Here is a 22,244-nt window from a genome sequence, read left to right on the forward strand (position 1 = left end):
TAAATCATGATCAGGCCAACACTTTAAATAGCCCAAAACCCCTAAAGAAAGAGAATCAGTCATTAAAAGTCACCCAACAATAAAAGGCCCAGGGCCAGGTGGTTTTGATGCAGAATACTACCAGACTTTCCAAGAAGTGCTAATTCCAATACTTCTCAAACTATTCCACAAAATAAAAATAGAAGGGACATTTCCAAACTCATTGTATGAATCCACAGTGACCCAGATACCTAAACTATATGAACTCTCAACCCAGAAAGAAAATGTCAGACCAATTTATTTTATGAATATTGATACAGAAATACTAAATAAAAATTCTCATAAACTGAATCCAGGAACACACCAAAGAAATTATCCATCAAGATCAAGTAGGCTTCATTTCAGGGATGCATGGATGATTCAGTATAAGAAAATCCATCAAAGTAATCCACTGTATAAATAAACTGAAAAAAAAAAACCCACAGGATTATCTCACTAGATACTGAGAAAACCTTTGATAATATCTGATACCCCTACATTTTAAAGATATTAAAAACATCAGGTATACAGGGTACATACCTAACACAATCAAAGAAATATACAGCAAACCAATAGCCAAACTCAAACTAAATGCAGAGAAATTTAAGCTTTTCTACTAATATCAGGAACAAGACTAGGCTGCCCATCCTGTCTCTATCTATTCAACCTAGTTCTTAAATGTCTAGCCAGGGAAACTAGAGTACAAAAGGAGTTCAAGGGGATACTACTTGGAAAGGAAGAAATCAAAATATTGCTATTTGTGGAGGATATGATAGAATACAAAAGAAACCCCAAAAATTCGACCAGAGAACCCCTACAGCTGATAACACCTTCACCAAAGTCTCTGGATCCAAATTTACTCAAAGAGGTCAGTTGCCCTCCTGATAAATGTCCTAGAAAGAAATATTTTTGGTTGAGTTTAACCAAGCAGGTAAAAGATCTGTATGACAAGATCTTCAAGTCCCTGAAGAAAGAAGTTGAAGAAGATATCAGGAGATGGAATGATGTATCATGCTCATGGATAGATAGGGCTAACCTAGTGAAACTGGCCATTTTATAAAAAGCAAACTACAGATTCAATGTAATACCCATCAAAATTGCACCTCAATTTCTTTACAGACCTTGAAAGATCAATTCTCAACTTTATATGAAAAAAACAAAAATCCCAGGATAGCCAAAACTGTCCTGAACAATAAAAGAACATTGGGAGAAATCAAAGTCCCTGATATCAATCAGTACTACAGAGTAATTGTAATAAAAACTGCTTGGTATTGGTGCATATACAGACAGATTGTTCAATGGATTTGAATGGAAAACCAAGAAATAAACCCACACATCTATGGACACTTGATATTTGATAAAGAAGCCAAAACCATACAATGGAAACATGAAAGCTCCCTCAAATGGTGCTGGACTAACTAGATGTCTACATGTAGAGGAATAAAAATTGATCCATACTTATCACTTTGCACAAAACTAAATAAAGTTCAAGTGCATCAAGATCCTCAATATGAAACCAGATGCACTATTTGTCATGGAAGAGATGGTGGGAAATAGCCTTGAATGCATGGGTACAAGAGATACATTCCTGAACAGAAAAGCAATGGCTCAGTCTCTAAGATCAACAACTGATAAAAGGGACCTCATGGAACTGAAAAGTTTTTGTCAGAAAAAGGACTCTTTCAATAGGGCAAATCAACAGCCCACAGATTTGGAAAGGATCTTCGCTAACCTACATCTGACAGAGGGCTAATATCAAAAATTTACAAAAAACTGAAGAAGTTAGACACCAACAATCTAAAGAATTAAAAAATAATGGGGTAGGGTGCAGAACAAAAGAGATTTTCTCAAGAAAATACTCAAGTTCTTTCTTAGGAAAATGGGAATAGATCTGCCTTAAGACCCAGCTGTATCACTCCTGGGCAAATGCCCAAAAGAGGCTCCAACACCTCACACAGAAACTTGACCCATCATGTTCAAGGCAGCTTTATTTGTAATAGCCAGAAAATGGAAACAACTTAGATGTCCCTCACCTGAAGAAAATGGAGTATATCTACAAAATGGAATACTGTTCAGCTGTCAAAAACCAAGACATCATGAATTTTCAGGCAAAGGGTTGAAATTTGGGAATATCATTCTGAGTATAGCAACCCAGTCCCAATAGGTCAGTCACACAGGTGATGCAAGTTTATATTTCTCCTCCTCTAGAACCACTCCTGGCACCAACTTTTGTATTAGTTTGGGTTCTCTAGAGTCACAGAATGTATGGGCAGTCTCTATATAGTTAGGGAATTTATCAATGATTTACAGTCTATAGTCCAACTCTCCAACAATGGTCAGCAGCAGCTATGGATGGAAGTCCAAAGATCTAGCAGTTTCTCAGTACCACGAGGCAAGCAGACAAGAAAGAGTGAGTAAATCTTCCTTTGTCCAATGTCCTTATATAGATCTCCAGTAGAGGGTTTTGCCCAGATTAAAGGTGTGTGCCTTCATGCCTTTAATTCCAGATGATCTTGAACTCAGAGATCTCCTTGTTTTAATCTTCTGGAATTTATAGTCACTATGCTTCAAGATCTCCATGCCAAGTTCCAGGTCTGAAACTTATATCTCTGAGCCTACAGATTAAGATCATAGTTGAGCCTTTCAATTCTAGATTGTAGTTTATTCCAGATATAATCAAGTTGACAACCAGGAATAACCACTACAACTTCTACTCTTTCCTCCTTGGAACTCACTTTGTACACCTGCATGATTCATTTCCATAGTGCTTGGATTAAAGGTCTGAGTCGCCACACCCAGCAGAAGAAACTCGCCTTTAATCCAGAGTTTGAATCTGGAACACACACCTTTAATTTGGGCCATACCTTCATGTTGAGGCCTATATAAGAACACAGAGGAAGAAAGTTTTCACATTGCCTGCTTGCTATTTCCTAGATAGCAAGACCTGTGACTTCCCTGGCATTATTGCTTACTTGTCTGTGATTCCATCTTCTACTGAAGACCTGCTGAGACATCCAGCCTCAGCTACTGAGACCTTCTGGATTATTGGACTTTGCTTCCCATCCAGCTGTTGTGGAAAAAGGCAAACTGCATCATGTAAGTCATTCTAATATAATCCCCTTTCAGGAAAGAGAGAGTGAGTGAGAGATCATTCTATATGATCTTTTACTCTTTAAAACAGGCACCCCAAGTAGATTTACTTCCCCCATTGCCTGTTTCATCAGTCCACTATAATTTTAACTCTAGACAATTGAATCCAGAGTGATAGGATCTTAATTTGGGAAGCATCATTCCTTTCTTGTTTGCTTGTTTGGATATTTTATCCTATGTTTTAGTCTGTAGCTCTAGCTGTCTTGAAACTAGATCTGACTATCTGGTTGGCCTTGAGATCAGAGATCCAAATGCTTCTATTTTTATCCCCAATCTGTGTCTTGGAGAGCTCATCTATTGGCAATTTAACAGCACAATTTAAAGTCCAGAACAGAAAGAAGCAAATGAGCAATTATAAAATGGAGTACACATTGAAAAATTATCCAACTAGAGTGCTGAAATCAATAAAATAGAAAAAGATGAAAGCAAGGAATCAATGAAACATGAAGTTAGTATTTTGAGCATTTTATTCGACAAGACAGGAAGTCCCTTATTGAAAGATAGAGAATACCAAAATTACTGAAATCTAAAATGAAAATGGAGAAAAAAAATATCAGAAAGTGAAGAAATTCCAAGATTGATAAAAAATGAAATTTAAAAGACTTGTCTTCCACCGAATTGGATATTCTAAAAGGAATAGGTAATTTCCTGGATAGGATCCACATTTCATAATTAAATCAAACCAAGATAAACAACCTCTTACAATATTTATTTACTTATTTATTCATGTTACATAAATTAGTAAACCGTCACTGTCTTCAGACACACCAGAAGAGGACATTATATACAATTATGGTTTGTTGTTAGTGACCTTGTGATGTTTGGGCATTGAACTCATGACCTTTGCATGAGAAGTCAGTGCTCCTATCCACTGAACTCTCTCCATCCCTAAGATAAACAACTTAGATCTAAACATACAGAAAAAGATAAGCCAATATTAATCTGCCACCAAAGAGAGCCCAGGACCATGTGTTTTAGGGTAGACATCCAGAGAGGAGTGAATGAGAATACTCCTCAAAATATTCAACAATATAGGCAGAAGAAACAACCGATTTATTTTGTGAGGCCATGGTTGCTCAAATATCCAATCAAAAAAGTATAAGCAACAAAAGAGAATTATAGACCAATGTTTCTTAAAACCAAAAAAGCAAAAAATACTTAATAAAACAAAACAGATAATAAGAACAATCTTTACACATTACCTAGGTCCAATATTGCCAATTTCTGGAACACACATTCTTTGTCTCTCAAAAAACACTACCCAGATGATTTCGCCTCAGTGATGCTGATTCATCACCTCTAATTCATTAGCTAGACAGCATCAATTATCTCAGTAGTTCCTTCTATTCTTACCTCTTAAGACAGCCACATGGACAAAGCTGCTGAGATCTGCTCCTTTCTGGGGCTGGAACCTGGTTGGCCCCTTCTATTACATTATCATCAGCATTTTTTTTTTTACAAAAACTTCATTATCTAAGCTTGGCTTTCCTGGAACTTGCTCAGAGATCTACCTTGATCCCAGAGATCTCTATGGCTCTGTCTCATGAATGCTGGGATAAAAATCATGTAACACCATGCCTGACTAAGCTTTTCCTTTTAAATCTTAAGTTGAAAACACAGAATACAAATCAAAACCCATCCCTTTTCAGCTTGACACAAATTTGTATCAACATATGTTGATATGAAAACAATAACCAGGTAATAATAATTCCTAAAATGATATATTTCTCTTTCATACAACTGCAAATCTATAAGTTTAGATGGATGGAATCTGACCATATTATAAATATTCCATTAATACCATTGTTGACAGGAATAACTTCATGTAACCATTCCTTTAGTACTTTTGAATATCCTTGATCACAAGATTTAGCTTCATTCAACTTCCTGGAGATGCTTTGCTCTTTGAATCTTAAATTTTGTAATTTTCCTTTTGGGAGTTTGTTATGCTTGATCAAAATTATCAGGCCAAATTCTTTGCGGGGATTCTTGAGACTTCCTTTGTCAATGCAATTAATGTAAACCTCTTTACCTTAATCACAAGGGGACTCTTCAGACAAGGGGAATAGGCATAAAAATTCTTTAACAAAACATCCTAAGAACCATCTCAAGAGTTTACATAATCCTAAGCACCTATGTCTATCATATTCCTAACCCAATGGCTTCTTAACTCCCATTTAATTCATGATAATATTCATTAGATTTCTCTCCAGCATGTGTTCTTTTATGCCTTTGGAGATTACTCCCTTTTGAAAAGGCTTTACCACATTGACTACATTTATAAGGTTTCTATAGTGGCTATTCCTGGTTGTCAATTTGACTGTATCTGGAATGAACTCCAATCTAGAATTGGAAGGCTCACCTATGATCCTAATTTGGAGGCTCAGAGATATAAGTTTCTGACCTGGTTCTTGGTATGGAGATTATGAAGCATAGCAACTATGAATTACAGAAGATTAAGACAAGGAGATTTCTGAGTTCAAGATCATCTAGGATTAAAGGCATGGAGGCACACACCTTTAATCTGGGCCACACCCTCTGCTGGAGACCCACACACCTTTAATCTGGGCCACGCCCTCTGTTGGAGACCTACAGCCTTTAATGTGGGCTACACCCTCTGGTGGAGATATATAAGGACATTGGAAGAAGGAAGATTCTCTCTCATCTTCCTTGCCTGCTTGACTCGTGGGACTGAGCAACTGCTAGATCCTTGGACCTCCATCCACAGCTGCTGCTGACCATTGTTGGGCAGTGGACTATAGACTGTAAGTCATCGACAAATTCCCTAACTATATAAAGACTATCCATAAGTTCTGTGACTCTAGAGAACCCAAATTAATACAGAAGTTGGTACCGGGAGTGGTTCTAGAGGAGCAGAAGTATAAGGATGAATGTTTCAAAATTTTGGAGTTGGTTGGTTGATCCAATAGCACCTTCAACTACTGAAACTTCATCAGATTCTCTCCCTCCTGGGAGCTCGGAGAATATTGAAGACCCATGGATGAAACTATATCTCAAGCTTAAAGAAGCTAAAGCCTTTTATTATCTTGATGAATTAGGTGATTCGGTGGTATACAATACTTTCTCAGTTGGGGAAATAATCGGAAAATGATTTTGCTGGCTGGTTTCTCTTAGCATCTCAGGGGAAAAAACAATGAAGGAAAGGAAGGAGTTGTGTGATAAAATTGAAGAACTCCAGACTCAAGTAAACAATCTAAAAGTTGCTAAGTGTGCCCTTGAAGAGAATCCACTCTCTAGAAGCCATAGAGCTCAAGTAGCAGAAAATCAAACTGAAGCCCTCATTATAAGGTTGGCTGAATTACAGCGAAAATTTAAGTCTCAACCTCAGAGGGTGTCAGCAGTTAAAGTAGGGGCATTAATTGGCAAAGAATGGGATCCTATAACTTGGGATGGGGATGTGTGGGAAGACCCTGTTGAAAATTGAGAATTTTGAATCATCAGATTTTTAAGGATTTTCTCCACCTGAAGAAGTAGTACCCTCAGCCCCACCCCTTGAAATAATGCCTTCTCCACCTGAGGAAATTAATCCCTCAAAGCCTGATAATCCAGCAGTAACTTTTGCTGACAATACTGATGTTTCTCAGGGCCCACCAATAGTTTCTTCTAGACCTATAACCAGACCCAAGGCAAAGCAGGGCCCTAAAGGGGAGGTAGAAAGTGTAGTCCATGAGGAAATACACTATACTAATAAGGAGCTTAATGAGTTTGCTAATTCATTCAAGCAGAAGTCTGGGGAATATGCCTGGGAATGGATTTTAAGGGTGTGGGATAATGGTGGAAGGAACATAAAAGTAGAGCAGGCTGAGTTTATTGGCATGGGTCCTGTGAGCAGAGATTCTAGGTTTAATATGGAAGTTCGCACAGTTAAAAAAAAAGTGTCAAAAGTTTGTTTGATTGGTTGGTTGAAGTATTTATCAAAAGATGGCCTACTGAAAATGAGTTAGAGATGCCTGATATCATTTGGCTTAGTGTTGATGAAGGGATTTTAAGGCTTAGGGAAATTGCAATGTTAGAGTGGATACATTGTGTAAAGCCCAATCCTCCACAGTGGGAAGGTAAAGAAGATAAGCCCTTCACCAGTCCTATAAGACGCAAACTGGTGAGTGGGGCACCAACACCTTTAAAGAGTTTTGTTCTTGCCCTTTTCCTTGTGCCAGAACTTAGGGTTGGAGATGGTGCTGCTCAATTGGATGAATTAAATTCAATGGTTTTAATTGGGCCCCGAGTTAACAAGGGCCAGATGGCAGCATTGAATTGCCAGAGACAAGGTGATTGTAGTTATTATAATGAACAGCGTAAACCAAACAATGTTTATAATAACATACTCCGTAATGGGCAGAGAGGTAGAATTTATAATAATATAAGTCGTTTGAACCTTTGGTGCTGGTTAATCATTCATGGCGTTTCCAGGGATGAAATACATAGGAAAACTACTGCATATCTGTTTGAAAAATCCTCAAACAAATAATAGAAAGGCTGCATTGGATCATGGCAAAAGGCAATCTCAGCCAGTGAATCCCTTTACAGACTTGAGCCAGTTTAGAGATGCAGATCCCCTTGAATGAAGGGGTGTCCAGGCTATGAATTCCAGATTAATACAAGTAAATCTCCCAGTTCAAGATCATCTGGGATTAAAGGCATAGAGGCACAAGCCTTTAATCTGAACCACACCCTCTGCAGGAGACCCACACGCCTTTAATCTGGTCCACACCCTCTGTTGGAGACCTATAGCCTTTAATCTGGCCTATACCCTCTACTTGAGATATATAAGGACATTGGAAGAAGGAAGATTTACTCACTCTTCCTTGCCTGCTTGCCTCGTGGGACTGAGCAACTGCTAGATCCTTGGACTTCCATCCACAGCTGCTGCTGCACATTTTTGGGGAGTTGGATTATAGACTACATGTCATCAACAAATTTTCTAACTATATAGAGTCTACCCATACATTCTCTGACTCTAGAGAAACCAAGATAATACATAGGGGATTCATATTTCATAGAAATTTGCCTGCCTCTGCCTCACAAAATCTAGGATTAAAGGCAGGACCAAAATCCCAACAAGTTTTGATTTCTAATTACTGATGATTGGGCCATTTGTCATGGTGCACATGTGGAGGTGGGAGAAAACCTTTCAGATGTGTTATCTTACTGGAATCCAGAAATACAACTGTGGTCTTTGAGTTTTGAACCAGTACTTTTAACTCTGAGCCTGTCTAGGGTCACTGGTTAAATAGGTTCTAAAGGTCCATTTGATGAACTGAGGTTTCTACTGTTTTCTACAAGAAAGGTACCACTGTTTTGTGTTTGGAATTTGATGTTGTTGGACGAGATCACACTGTGTGGATCCAGGTGGCTTGAAACCCACAGAGATCCTCCTGTCTTTGCTTTTGGACTACTACAATCAAATGTAGGCACCAAATACTGAGAATGCATGGGTGCTTATTAAAGCTTTGCCTGCCAGCCCCCAGGCCCCTGTCATTCCTAAAATAGTATCACATTGTACAGCTCTCAGGGGGGGGGGTCCTTGAATTCTCTCTATAGACCAGCCTGGCTAGGAACTCAAAGAGATCTACCTCCCTTTGCCTTCTGAGTGCTATGATTAAAGGGGTGTACCTCTATGCATGGCTAAAGAAATTTGTTCTCACTGTCTGCATTAGGCTGCCCTGAAACTCATAGACATGTCCCTGCCTTTACTGCTGGAGTTCAATGGTGTGCACCACGTGCAGGGATTGCACAGCTCTGTTGTTAAAGCCTTATTGTTTCTTTGATTTCCATCTTATAATGCTTTGATCTTGGTTTCCACACTTATAACTAAGTACCCATCTTGATCATGACGGTTCTAAACTAAACTTCTCCAAAGCAAGACTTGTAGGTTCATGAAACCAATTGCAACGTTTTCACATCATCAACATGAGCATATGGGTTTTGTTTCTTTCTTTCTTTGTTTTGTATTTGGCTTTTAATTGTTGTAGTATTGTAGTTTTGAGGGAAAACCTCAGTATTTAACCTTTGGATAACCTAGAACTCCCTAAACACTCAAGTACATGCTCAAGGTGATAAACACACTGAAACAAATGCAAAAACACAGACATTGAAAGCACACACACTAATTTTATCCATTTATAAACAAGTGAAGATATGAATGAACACAACATGAGTCAATCAAGCAGACAGTAGAATCTGGACTTTTTAATTCTGTGTTTTTGATTTCACACAAAAAGATCCTCCTTGGAGGACTGAATCAGAAATTCTGATTCAATCAACCAACAACAGGAAAAATGAATCTTTACCAAAACAAACAAACAAACAAAAAAACCCAGGCAGTGGTGGCACACGCCTTTAATCCCAGCTCTTGGGAGGCAGAGGCAGGTGGATTTCTAATTCGAAGCCAGCCTGGTCTATAAAGTGAATTCCAGGACAGCCAGGGCTACACAGAGAAACCCTGCCTTGGGGGTTGGGGGAGAGCATCTTTAACAGGATTGAGTGGGTGGGGATTCAATGGACCAATGAGAAAGAAGAAGCTTGTGTGAGGAAGGTGGGGCTATGGGGATGTGAGAGAGGAAATGTGTATAAAAGGGTCAGTGGAAGGCAAAGAGATGTCAGTGTCCTGAAGCTTGGATCACTGCCTGGTCCTGCTTGGATCAATGCCTGGAGCCATTGTCCATATCAGGTAAGAAATTTACCTCCATAAGGAGGTTTCTTGCAAGCTGGCCTAGCCTTATCACCATCCAGTTATGACTTCATTTCCAGTGTATAATGTTTAAATAGGATAGACTTCAGTTTTAATGAAAAATGGGATTACATGGGAAATGCTGAGGTTTTAAAGATAGAATGTCATGAAAGAATCTGGGCTTGAACTCTTTTTTATTACAAGATATTTTAGATATTTTGTTTATTTACTTTTTAAACTTTATTTTGGTTTTTTGAAACAGGGTTTCTCTGTGTAGTCCTGGCTGTCCTGGAAATCACTCTGTAGACCAGGCTGTCTTTGAACTCAGAAATCTGTCTGCCTCTGCCACTGCCTCTGCCTCCCAAGTGCTGAGATTAAAGGCATGTGCCACCACTGTCTGGTGTTTATTTACATTTCAAAGGCTTTTCTCTTTCCTCTTTTCTCCTCTGAAAGTCCCCTATCCATTCCCCTCCCCCTGCTGGCCAACCCACTCACTTCTGCTTCCCTGGTCTGGCATCCCCCCACACTGGGACACTGAGCCTTCACAGGATCCAGCACCTCTCCTCCCATTGATGTCCAACAAGGCCATCCTCTGCTATATATGCAGCTGGAGCCATGGGTTCCTTCATGTGTGTTCTTTGGTGGTTTAGTCCCTCGGAGCTCCATAGGAGGTCTGGAACTCTTGGTCCTTTTGGTTTCATCCAGATTTCTAGACTTAATCTGGAATTTCAGTTAGGATCTTCTTTATTATTTAATCTGTCTGTAGTCTCTTAAGCTATGTTTCAAAGATTATGGTTTTGCAAGTATATGAACTAGAATTTCTTCTTAAGTATACCTTCCAAATTACACTTGAGAAGGCTTCAGGCACAAAAGGCGAAAATTCTGGTTTGTGGCTTGTGTCCCTGAAGCCACAGCTCACCCAGCATCCATGGTTGTAGGCATGTGGTTGCTTCATTGTTGTCCAGGTGATTAGACATTGTGTAACATATGTATGTGTGTATGTATGTAAATATGCAGGAATGTATGAAAAATGTATATTGCAGCCACACCTGGAAACTAAATTAATATACTGGGTGCAAAATATCACCATCCAGGCAAGACTTGGCTAGAAGAAGACACCTCACCATTAGATGAAATTAAATAAAAAGAAATAGATGATCTGGAATTTTGCTGATGGTAGAGCACTTGTGTAGTGGAGACAGACCCCACTACAGAATAACTTCAATGAAGACATTTAAAATCCTATTTTTAAAGATTTATTTATTTATTATATGTAAGTTCTCTGTAGCTGTCTTCAGACTCATGAAAAGAGGGCATCAGATCTCATTACAGATGGTTGTGATCCACCATAAAGTTGCTGAGATTTGAGCTCATGACTTCCAGAAGAGCAGTCAGTGCTCTTAACCACTTAGCCATCTCTCCAGCTCCTAAAATCCTACTTTACTTGATTTTCCTGAACCTGAACTAGCATGAAATATACTTCATAGATTAGACTGGTGTGAAATCCTCCCAACTCTTCCTCCAAAGGGCTTCAATTATGTTTTCTAATAGACTTGTTTGGCATCTATGCAGAGTTCTAAAAGCAAAGGGTTCTAGGAATGCATAGTGGAGGAAAAAAAGAAGATGCAAGGCTGCTAACCACACACAGGAGCATAGTGTGTGACAGTAAGCCTAGGCTACATGAGTTCCATTCAAGCCTGGAAGGAGAGCCAACTGAACGGAAGCATCTTTTCAAGGCAATAACATATTTTAAAGTATAAACAAACATTTGGAAGATCTGATAGGTATATTGTCTCATCTCTTTCTTTGTCTGAACTCTAACTTGTCATGGGAAACTCTTCTCCCTGTAGCTTATGTAAACTTGGCTTCTCCTCTAAGACTCACATGAGCAGGTGTTCTCATTCAGTTGCAGGACTTTTCAAATCTCTGGGGAAAATTGCAGGTTTTACTTAGGTTATGCATTTTATGTATTTATGTATTTATTCATTTTTATTTACTTATTTATTTATGTATTTATTTATTATATTTATTTGTTTTGTTCTTTTGAGACAGGGTTTCTCTGTGTAGCCCTGGCTGGCCTCTAACTCAGATATCTGCCTGCCTCTGCCTCCCAAGTACTGGGATTAAAGGTGTGTGCCAGAACCACCTGGCATAGGTTTTACATTTTAGATGTGGTCTGATTGTATATCCAGGTGGCTATGAATTTTCCTCATTTCCCAAAACAACATAATATAGCCCAGATTTCTCACCCTAGCCTTCAACGTGTTAAGTGATACATACATACAGGCATCTCATAGGATCTCCTTATCCCTTCCCCGGAACGATCAATCTGTTGCAAGGACAATAAGCCTGGTTGCATCTGTGACATAAGCAGTGTATTTTTTTCAGGTCCTGCAAAGGTGTTCAGTGTCCTTTTTCATGAAACAAGACTTTGGCCAGTCTGAATCTTTGCCTTATACTAGGCATGAGACTAAGAGGAGCATGGGTTAATATCCCATGCAACAGTGGATAACTTTTTCAACAGTAGGTGCTTAAAAGAGAATCCACATGCTGAGAGTGATGAACTTGTGGCTTGGAGACCACAGGATTGTATAATAGAGCAGACTGTGTTCTCCATTATTGCCAGAGCCTAGGCTCTGGCCTTCTGGTCCATGAAATATGTGAGAAATAGGACTTCTGAAAACTTAGCCTGAAATTATGTCTCCTAAATGCTTCACCAGGTTGCTTCTGACTGAATATCTAGCAAGATGAGCACCTACAACCCACCCACACTTCAGAAGGTGGCACTAGATGTGCTGCTGAGGAAAGATGCCATAAACTCCTCTGATCTGGATCACCTGCCCACGGTGCTTTTCCCACCAATCTTCCTAGAGGCTTTCAATGGCAGACACACAGAGATATTGAAGGCAATGGTGGCAACCTGGCCCTTTCCCTGCCTGCCTGTGGGAGCACTGATGAAAACCCCTGATGTGGAGGTCTTGCAAGCTGTGCTGGGTGGCATAGGTATACTGCAAACACAGAATGCTAGTCCCAGGTAAGCAAGGCCCAAGGAGACTAGATGGGGAATCATAGGTATAGTGGTAAGACACACATTAGGACAGGAAGAATGGCGAAAACAGCACAGGGGATAATAATGCCATTGACATGGAGATTTGTGGAACTACTATTCAATTTGAAAACTGATCTAAATGATATTCATAGGTCAGGACATCTCAGGGTACAAGGAGCCATGTTCGGATGAGCCTTTCTGTTCCTTTCCTACAGGCACTAGGTAGGGAAGAGACACAAGTTAAGAGGGTCATGTCTCCAGATGCATCTCATGCAGTTTCCTTGCCTGCCTGGTGTGACATACTGTGATGGAGCTGGTCTTAGACATGTGGGATCCAGGCTAACTCCATGTTGGTTCATTTAACATTATGAAACTTTGCCTTTATCTTTCACAGAAATAGGAAGCTTCAAGTCCTGGACTTGAGAGATGTGCACCAGGTTTTTTGGGATGTATGGGCTGGAAGAAAGGATGAAGTCTGCTCAGCAAAGACTGGGAATGAGAAGCAAGTTGCAAAGCACATTCCTAGATATGCACTGAGGCAGCGTTTGAAGGTGGTCACTGACCTGAGCCTTGGCTTCTGTCTGAAACAACATCAAACATGCTTACTATAATGGGCCCAGCAGAGAAAACACTCTTTGAGGCTATGCTGTCTGAAGATGAAGATTTATCACTTCCCTGTGAAGATTATCAGGGAGATCTTGAACATTTTTCAGCCAAACTATATTGAGGAATTGGAAATATACACAAAGCAGGTCCTATCCTTTCTAGGTTGCTTTGCACCTTGCTTTGGCCAGATGAGAAATCTTCGCAAATTCCTTCTAAGGGAAAGAGGATTGAGGATCTCACTTAGTGGTGTGCTTCATTTTGCACATGTAAAGAACTCTGCTGCCAAATTCCTTTCTCAGTTCTCCAAACTCAACTATCTCCAACACCTCTCCATGAATGGTGACTACTTTTCCAGTGACAACAAGAAACAGTTGTTCAGGTAAGGAAGGATAGTGTGGATTGTATCTTTTTTAATGGAGCTCACTTGATTTGGTCCCCACTCATGTGGAAGAGTATGGGCTAGGGTAAGGGATAATGAGAAAGCTGTCTTGTAAGCTTGTCCATTGTGTGGGTCAGATGCTGTAAGTGTGCTTTTCATATTACTCTTTGGGATCCAGGCAAAACTGATCCAAGTTAACAGGACATACCAGAGGGGCCAGATATGGGGCGGCTCCACACCTACCCTCTACAAAGATATGTGAGAACAGGAACCAGTTTGTTCCTCTATTGACGTCAGTCAGCCTCTACTTCTCCATAGAGGAAATGATATTTTGAACACAGGTTGGGACTAAGTAGACGAAAAATCTGTGACACTGTGGTGGGGGTCATCAGTGTCAAGGGTAAAACACTGTGATTAGGGATAAAGATTGTCGAGATAGCCTGGACATGGATAAACTCTGCAGGACATAGGCTAAGATATTGCCAGAACCCTTCTGTGCTAATTCTTTCTAGGTGTGCTGTACTAGCATGATGGGGCAAACTCTAGTTCTCTGACAGAGTGATGAAGGGTTGTTTCAGACATGTTATTTGATCCCACCCTACCTCAGTATAATATGCTTCAGTGAACAATGCTATGAGGAGCCACCATCATGCTGTTTCCCCAGGGAGTACCTTCAACATAAGCATAAATTGACTCTACATATGTGGATTCTCTGTGTCAGTATCAGTCTTACTAGTGTCTTCCAGCACCATGAGTCAGAACAATTTTCTTGTTCTTTCTCTAGATGCCTGAAGAGCCCCTTGGAGTTCTTGTCTATGACTTCCTGCCAACTCTCAAAATCAGACTTGAAACACATGTCAGAGTGTCAGAGGCTCTATCAACTGAAACACCTGCACTTTGATGGTGTAGTGTTTCCCAAGTCATGTTCCAAGAGTCTCCAAATTCTCCTAGAGAATGTTTCTGAAACTCTGCAGACCCTGCAGTTAGAGAACTGCAGGATGAATGACTCTCAGCTCAAAATCCTTTTGCCTGCTCTGGGCCAGTGCTCACAGCTCACCTCTGTCAATTTCTATGAGAATGACTTCTCCACTGCTGTAATGAAGGAGCTTCTGCAATGCATGGCTAATCAAAGCAAGCTGATTGTTGAGCAGTACCCTGCCACACTAGACTGCTATGATCAAGAGGGTTATCTTATAGTGGACAGATTTTCCCAACTGTGTCGAAATCTCATGGACATTCTCAGGGCCAGAAGGCAGCCCATGACAATCACATTTGCTTCAGAAACCTGCCGTTATTGTTGGAGTCGCTGCATCTATGATATGAATACCAGACTTTGCCGTTGCAGGCAGTAAAGAAGAGGTTGATTCTAAATGCTAGGAAATGATATCTGAGGAAGTACGTTCATCATGGGGTTCCAGAACGTTATGGTTTCAAATCCATTGGAATCAAAATGTTGCTCTTTGTATAAAGACCAAAGGGGTCACTTGCAATGAAGAATAAGGTAATAACATCGGGTGTCTTATAGAATCAGAAAGATGGTCCTGCATTTCTAAATGTGCCCCCATTGGGACAGAGTTGCCCCCATTGGGACAGAGTTGCCATGTCTTCCCCATGTTGTAAATATATGGCCAATCTCTGAACTGAATGGTCTCCTCTCATGTACTACTGAGTGACCTCAGTTTTAGGTTTGTGTTCATAGTATCGACCTCATTATGGATGATCAAAGAAATTATCATGTAAGATATATTGGTAGCATTAAAGTCAATTATGACATTGTCTTTTACTCCCTTTGCCCACTCTTTGGCTCCTTGATGGGTATATACACAGAATTGTCAAACTAATTGTGAGTGGCTCTTGAAAACCAACATCTGTCCAGTACCTTCCTTGTGATGCAATATGATTCAGGAGTCAGTGTCATTCCTACACTAGACCCTGAAGGCAAGCACATTCTAGAAATGGGATGTGGGGGAGATTTAGAATCATCAGTTCTCCCAGAGATGGGCTATCATAGGACTTACTATGACCATAGTCTATCTTCTTGCTCTTCCAAAATGTTGAATAGCTTTATCTGTGAAAGTGTGGTCCCACAATACAACTTACTTCTCACAAGTAGAATGCATACTCTATCCATCTCCTGAGGACCTGTCTGCCTTCCAGGTCACTTCACCCACAGAAAGGTAGAGACAGGATAAGCAGGTTTGTTATGCCTCAAACCCACTGGGCATTGATGTTCTCCATGTACTAACAGTGTTCTATTATTGTTGTTATTATCATTATTATATTATTATTTTATTTCTTGATTTATAATCTAGCCTTGGCCTGCACCCCAGCCCCCCAGTTACAGAAAAGAACTGCAGGGACAAAAATGGAGAAGGGGATACTAGTGTTCTTTAAGACAATGGCGTGGCTGGGCAGTGGTGGTACATGCCTTTAAACCCAGCACATGGGAGGCATAGGCTGGAGGATTTCTGAGTTCGAGGCCAGCCTGGTCTACAGAGTGAGTTCCAGGACAGCCAGGGCTACACAGAGAAACCCTGTCTCGACAAAAACCAAAATCCCCCACCAAAAAAAAAAAAAAAAAAAAAAAAAAAGACAATGGCATGATTTTTGCAATGAAGTCCTCTATGGAGGAATTTCACTCTGCATCATCTGGTTCATTGAGTCTGGATACAGCTCCCTGTCAAGACTGTTTCCTCAGCATTGTAGCTCTGCCTCAGCACCTCAGCACTGTTTTGTTACATAAGCACATGCATAATGTGTTTTAGGTTGTGTTGTCCAGATGGTGCCAGCCTATAGAGCAAACTCATTTACTATTTATAGACTATTGAGTACTGTGCTTTCTGTAGTGTATCCTTCCTCAAAATTGGACACCTTAGAGGCAATAGAGATCGTCCAACAGATTAGAGCCCTTGCTATGCTTTTAGACCACTAGGATTCTTTCCTGCTACCAACTTGTAGGCTCTTATCCTTCCAGCCCTGTGGAACTCAACTTCCATTCAATCCTATTCCCACATCTGAACTCCTGTGTGTGTAATGAATAAAAGTGCATGAAGGCAAAACATACACATTACACAGAGAGATACAGACCTGTGGGATGCAGTTCAGATACCATTCCCAGCCCAGGTACTACCACCCTAGCATTCCCACATAAAGCACCTAACCATCACTAAAGTAAAAGGAAAACTCATCCTGATGTGCAGAACAGTTCTCCATCCTTTCTCACCTGAGCAGCCTTTTCAGGAGGTGTCTTTGAAAGCAGACACTGTTTACCTGTGTTCTCCTGTATTTCTTTAAGGGGGTTATTTATGTCCTTCTTAAAGCCCCCTATCATCTTCATGACATGTGATTTTAAACCAGAGTTTTGGTTTTCTGGCGTGTTGGAGTATCCAGGGCTGGCTTCCGTGGGAGAGCTGGGTTCTAATGCTGCCTAGTAGCCTTCCTTGGTTTCTGTTGCTAATGTTCTTGCCCTTGCCTCTCACCATCTGATTATCTCTGGTTTTAGCTGGTCTTGCTCTCTCTGACTGTGGCTTGTCACTCCTGCAAGACTTTGTGTCAGTACTCCTGAGAGATATGTTCTCTCCAAGAAGAATGTGTTTGGAGAGCTGTGGCACAGGGTCAGCTCCCGTGTGCAGACAGAAACTGAAAGGATCCTGTTCCTGGCTGTTCCTTGATTCCTGAGTCCTGGTGGCTCTGGGTAGGTCCATCTTGGGTCACAAAATAGAGCAGAAGTGGTGGTTTTGCCTGTTCTCACAGGGGTGTAGGCACTAGTGGGAGACCAGTTCTCCCCGTATGGTATTTGAGTGTCGAGTGCTATGGCACAAGATCAGCTAAGGCTCAGATGGAAACCTGAAGAATTCTGTCCCAGGTTACTACGTTGTTCACATAGACTGTAGTCTCTGGGCAGGTCCTCAGAGCAGAATTGGTGATCCTACTAATGCTCACAGGCTTGTCAGCAGTCCTAGGAGATGCACTCTCTTCTGGTAGTATTTGGGCTGTGGCACAGGATCAGCTCCAGGCACTTAAATATTCCTTAAAACATACAGCAACGCTGTTTGAGGGACCCCTCCTCATGGAACCCTCAGGACACAGGGACTGAGGAGCAGCCTGGGACAGGATCCACCTGGTTTCTGTCTGTGCTCAGAGCTAATCTTGTGCCACAATGTTCCATACCCAAACACTGCCTGCAGAGAGCTGGCCACCTAGGAGTGCTGACAGGTGTGTGAGCATAGGCAAGACGGCCACTTCTGTTCTGAGGGACCCACCTAGAGAACTCTAGACACAGGAATTAAGGAACAGACTGGGTCAGGATCCCTGAACTGACCATGTGCTACAGCTCCCTATACCCAAATATGGGAGAGAGTTGTTTTCCCAGGACTGCTGACACACCTTTGAGTGCAGGTAAGACCACCAATTCTGTTTAAAGTCCTGGCCCAAGAGGGACCTGCTTGGGGGCATCAGAACACAGGAACCAAGGAAAGGCTGGAGACAGGATCCTTCCAGCTGTACCTTGGAGCTGACCCTGTGCCAAGGTCACCATATCCAAATTCCTCTCAGATAAAACTGGTCTCCCAGGAGTAATGACAGACAGGCTTGTAGGAGTGACAAGTCACAGTCAGAGACAGCAAGATCAGCTAACACCAGAGATAACGAGATGGCAAGAGGCAAGGGCAAGAACAAAAGAACTAGAAACCAAGGCATGATCAAAATCCAGTTCTCCCACTTTTCTTGTGGGAACCTTGAACACTCTGGTTCATAAATCTTTCATTCCATGCAAGCACTCTTACAATGTTTCTGCCCTCTCTTTTTAAATATTCCCTAATCCTTAGGTGTAGGAGTTGGGATCTAGTTGTATTAATTAGAGATGGAAACCGATCAGTTAGTTTCCCTCTCCATTTTTAAGAATATGTGCCAGCAACCATATATAGGAAAAGCCAAAAACCACCAGGTAATCTTTCTGAGATGGTTTAACTATGGGCTGTAATGACAAGATGTATTTGCACTTCTAGGCAAGGCCAAAGGGTTTATATTTGAGGAAGGATTCCTGATACTAATATACTTTTCCTGTTATTATTAAATATATATAATAATAACTAGGTATTTACACATACTTTTGAGCATATTTGTACAGAACAGTGAATATGTATTGTCTTAAAATGTTGCTATATAGACAAATTGATAATTTCTTAATTCTTTTCTTTAATTGGATATTTTATTTTTTTACATGCCAAATGTTATCTTATATCCCAGTTTCCCCTTGGCAAACCCCCTATTCCATGGCCCCTTACCCTGATTCTATGAGGGTACTACACCATACCCCCAGACACTCCCTCCTCACTGTCCTAGCGTTTCTCTACACTGGTGCATCAATCCTTCACAGGACCAGGGGCCTCCCCTCCCATTCATGTCAGATGAGACTCCTTCAGATCCTTCAGTCCTTCCCCTAACTCCTCCATTGGGGTCCCTGTGCTCAGCCTGATGGTTGGCTGTGACCATTTGCATCTTTATTGGTTGGGATCTGGCAGAGACCCTAAGGAAACAGCTATATCAGTCTCCTGTCTGCAAGCACTTCTTGGCATCATCACAAGTGCCCAGGTTTGGTGGCTGCATGTTGGATAAATTCCCAGGTGGGGCAGTTTCTGGGTGGCCTTTACTTTAGTCTCTCTTCCACTCTTTTTCCCTGTATTTCTTTAAGACAAGAGCAATTCTTGTTTTTTGTTTGTTTGTTTGGTTGGTTGGTTTGGTTTTTCGAGACAGCGTTTTTCTGTGTAGCCCTGGTTGTCTTGGAACTCGCTCTGTATTGTAGACCAGGCTGGCCTTGAACTCAGAAATCTGCCTGCCTATGCCTGCCTCCCAAGTGCTGGGATTAAAGGCATGTGCCACTACTGCGTGGCTATCTGGACCAATTTAAAAATTTTGAGATCAGTGGGTGGCCCCATCTCTCTTTGGAGGGCCATGCTTAATCCCTGGATATGGTCTCCACAACATACTCTCCCCTTAGTGTGGTATTTCAGTTAATTTCATCCCACTGGGTCTTGGGAATCTCTTGCTTTCCTGGCATATGGGACTTTCTGGCTGCTACCCCCGGTTCCCCATCTGCCATTGCTACACACCTCTGTTCAATTACCTGACATTCTGTATATGTCCTCTACCTCTTCCCATGCCTGATTCTGACCCACTTTTTTCCATTCCCCTCCTCTCTTCTTCCCAACTCCTTCCCAACCTCTTTTTCCCTTATTTATATCATTCCCACTTACAAATAGGTCTAAAACATCCACTCTTTGGTTTTGTTTCCTCTTGAGCTTCATGTGATCAATGTGTTGTATCATGGGTACATTTTGTCTAATATCCATTTAACAATGAGTACATACCATGTGCATTCTTTTGTGACTGAGTTACCTTACTCAAGCTGATATTTTTTTAGATCCATCTATTTGTCTGCAAATTTTGTGAAGTCATTGTTTTAAATAGCTGAGTAGTACTGCAATGTGTAAATATACCATGTTTTCTGTATGCATTCCTCTGTTGAGGGACACCTGCGTTGTTTCCAGCTTCTGGCTATTATAAATATGGCTGCTACGAACATAGTGGAGCATGTGTCCTCCTTATATGTTGGAGTATCTTCTGGGCATATGCCCCAGAGTGTTTTACTTTGGTCCTCAGGTTGTATTATTTCCAGTTTTCTGAGGAACCACCAGACTGCTTTCTAGAGTGGTTGAAATCCCACCAACAATGGAGGAGTGTTCTGTGAGCCATGGGTATTTTGATCCACTTTCCAATAAGGAACAAAGTATCCACACTTTGGTCTTCCTTCCTCTTGAGCTTCATGTGATCTGTGAGTTGTACCTTGGATATTCCAAGCTTTTGCTCTAATGTCCAATTATCAGCGAGTACATACCAGGTGTGTTCTTTTGTTATTGGGTTACCTCACTCGGGATAATATTTTCTAGTTACAATTCAATTGCCTAAGAATTTCATGAATTCATTGCTTTTAATGGCTGAGTAGTATTCCATTGTGTAAATGTACTGCATTTTCTGTATCCATTCCTCTGTTGAAGGACATCTAGATTCTTTCCAGCTTCTGGCTATTATAAATAAGTCTGCTATGAACATAGTGGTGCATGTGTCCTTATTGGCCATCTTATTGGAGCGTCTTCTGGGTATATGCCCAGAAGTGTTATAGCTGTAGTGCTATGTCCAATTTTCTGAGGAACTGCCAAACTGATTTCCAGAGTGGTTTTACTAGCCTGAAATCCCACCAGCAATGGAGGAGTGCTAATCTTTCTCCACATCCTCTCCAGCATTTGCTGTCCCCTTTGTCAAAGATCAAAGGCCATAGGTGTGAGGGTTCATTTTTGTATTTTCAATTCTATGTCATTGATCTACCTGCCTGTCACTGTACCAATACCATTCAGTTTTTATCACTATTGCTCTGTAATGTAGTTTGAGGTCAGGCACAGAGATTCCTTCAGAAGTTCTTTTTTTGTTGAGAATAGTTTTTGCTATCCTGGGTTTTTTGTAATTCACATAAATTTGGAAATAGCTTTTCTAACTATATGAATAATTGAGTTGGAATTTTGATGGCGATTATATTGAATCTATAGATTGCTTTAGGCAAGATGGCCATTTTTACTATATTAACCCTGCCAATCCATGAGCATGGGGGATCTTTCCATCTTCTGAGATACTCTTCAATATCTTTCTTCAAAGACTTGAAGTTCTTGTCATACAGATTGTTCACTTGCTTGGTTAGAGTTACACCAAGGTATTTTATATTATTGTGAAGGGTGTCATTTTCCTAATTTCTTTCTCAGCTTCTTTACCCTTTGAATATAGGACAAAATCCAACACTTCTTCATGATAAAATTCTGGGAAATGTCTGGAATTCAAGGCCCATACCTAAACACAGTAAAAGCAATATACAGCAAACCAGTAGCAAACATCAATCTAAGTGGAGAGAAACTTGAATCAATCCCACTGAAATCACAGACTACAGAAGGCTGTACACTCTCTTCCTACTGTTCAATATAGTTCTCAAAGTCCCAGCCAGAACAATTAGACAACAAAAGGAGGTCAAAGGGATTCAAATTGGAAGGAAGACGTCAAAGTAACACTATTTGCAGATCATATGATAGTATACTTAAGTGACCTCAAAAATTCCACCAGAAAACTCCTAAACCTGATAAACAACTTCAGCAAAACACCTGGATATAAAATTAACTCAAACAAATCAGTTTCCGTTATATACTCAAAGGATAAAGAGGCCGAGAAAGAAATTAGGGTCATTTTTGGTTTGTATTTCCCTGATGATTAATGATGTTGAACATTTCTTAAGGTGCATCTTGGCCATTTGA

At 40.7% G+C, this 22,244-nt stretch overlaps 1 protein-coding gene across 1 annotated transcript; it reads left to right on the forward strand.

Annotated features, from left to right (window-relative positions):
• The first annotated feature begins 12,606 nt into the window (after positions 1-12,606).
• LOC127672325 (PRAME family member 8-like) lies at positions 12,607-15,245 on the forward strand. The gene is given in 3 exon segments (XM_052167418.1): positions 12,607-12,893; positions 13,309-13,893; positions 14,678-15,245. Coding segments are annotated over 3 exon segments (1,440 nt in total).
• The last annotated feature ends 6,999 nt before the right edge of the window (positions 15,246-22,244 follow it).

The sequence above is a fragment of the Apodemus sylvaticus genome, chromosome 22 (genome assembly GCF_947179515.1).
Source record: "Apodemus sylvaticus chromosome 22, mApoSyl1.1, whole genome shotgun sequence".
In the NCBI taxonomy this organism is placed as follows: domain Eukaryota; kingdom Metazoa; phylum Chordata; class Mammalia; order Rodentia; family Muridae; genus Apodemus; species Apodemus sylvaticus.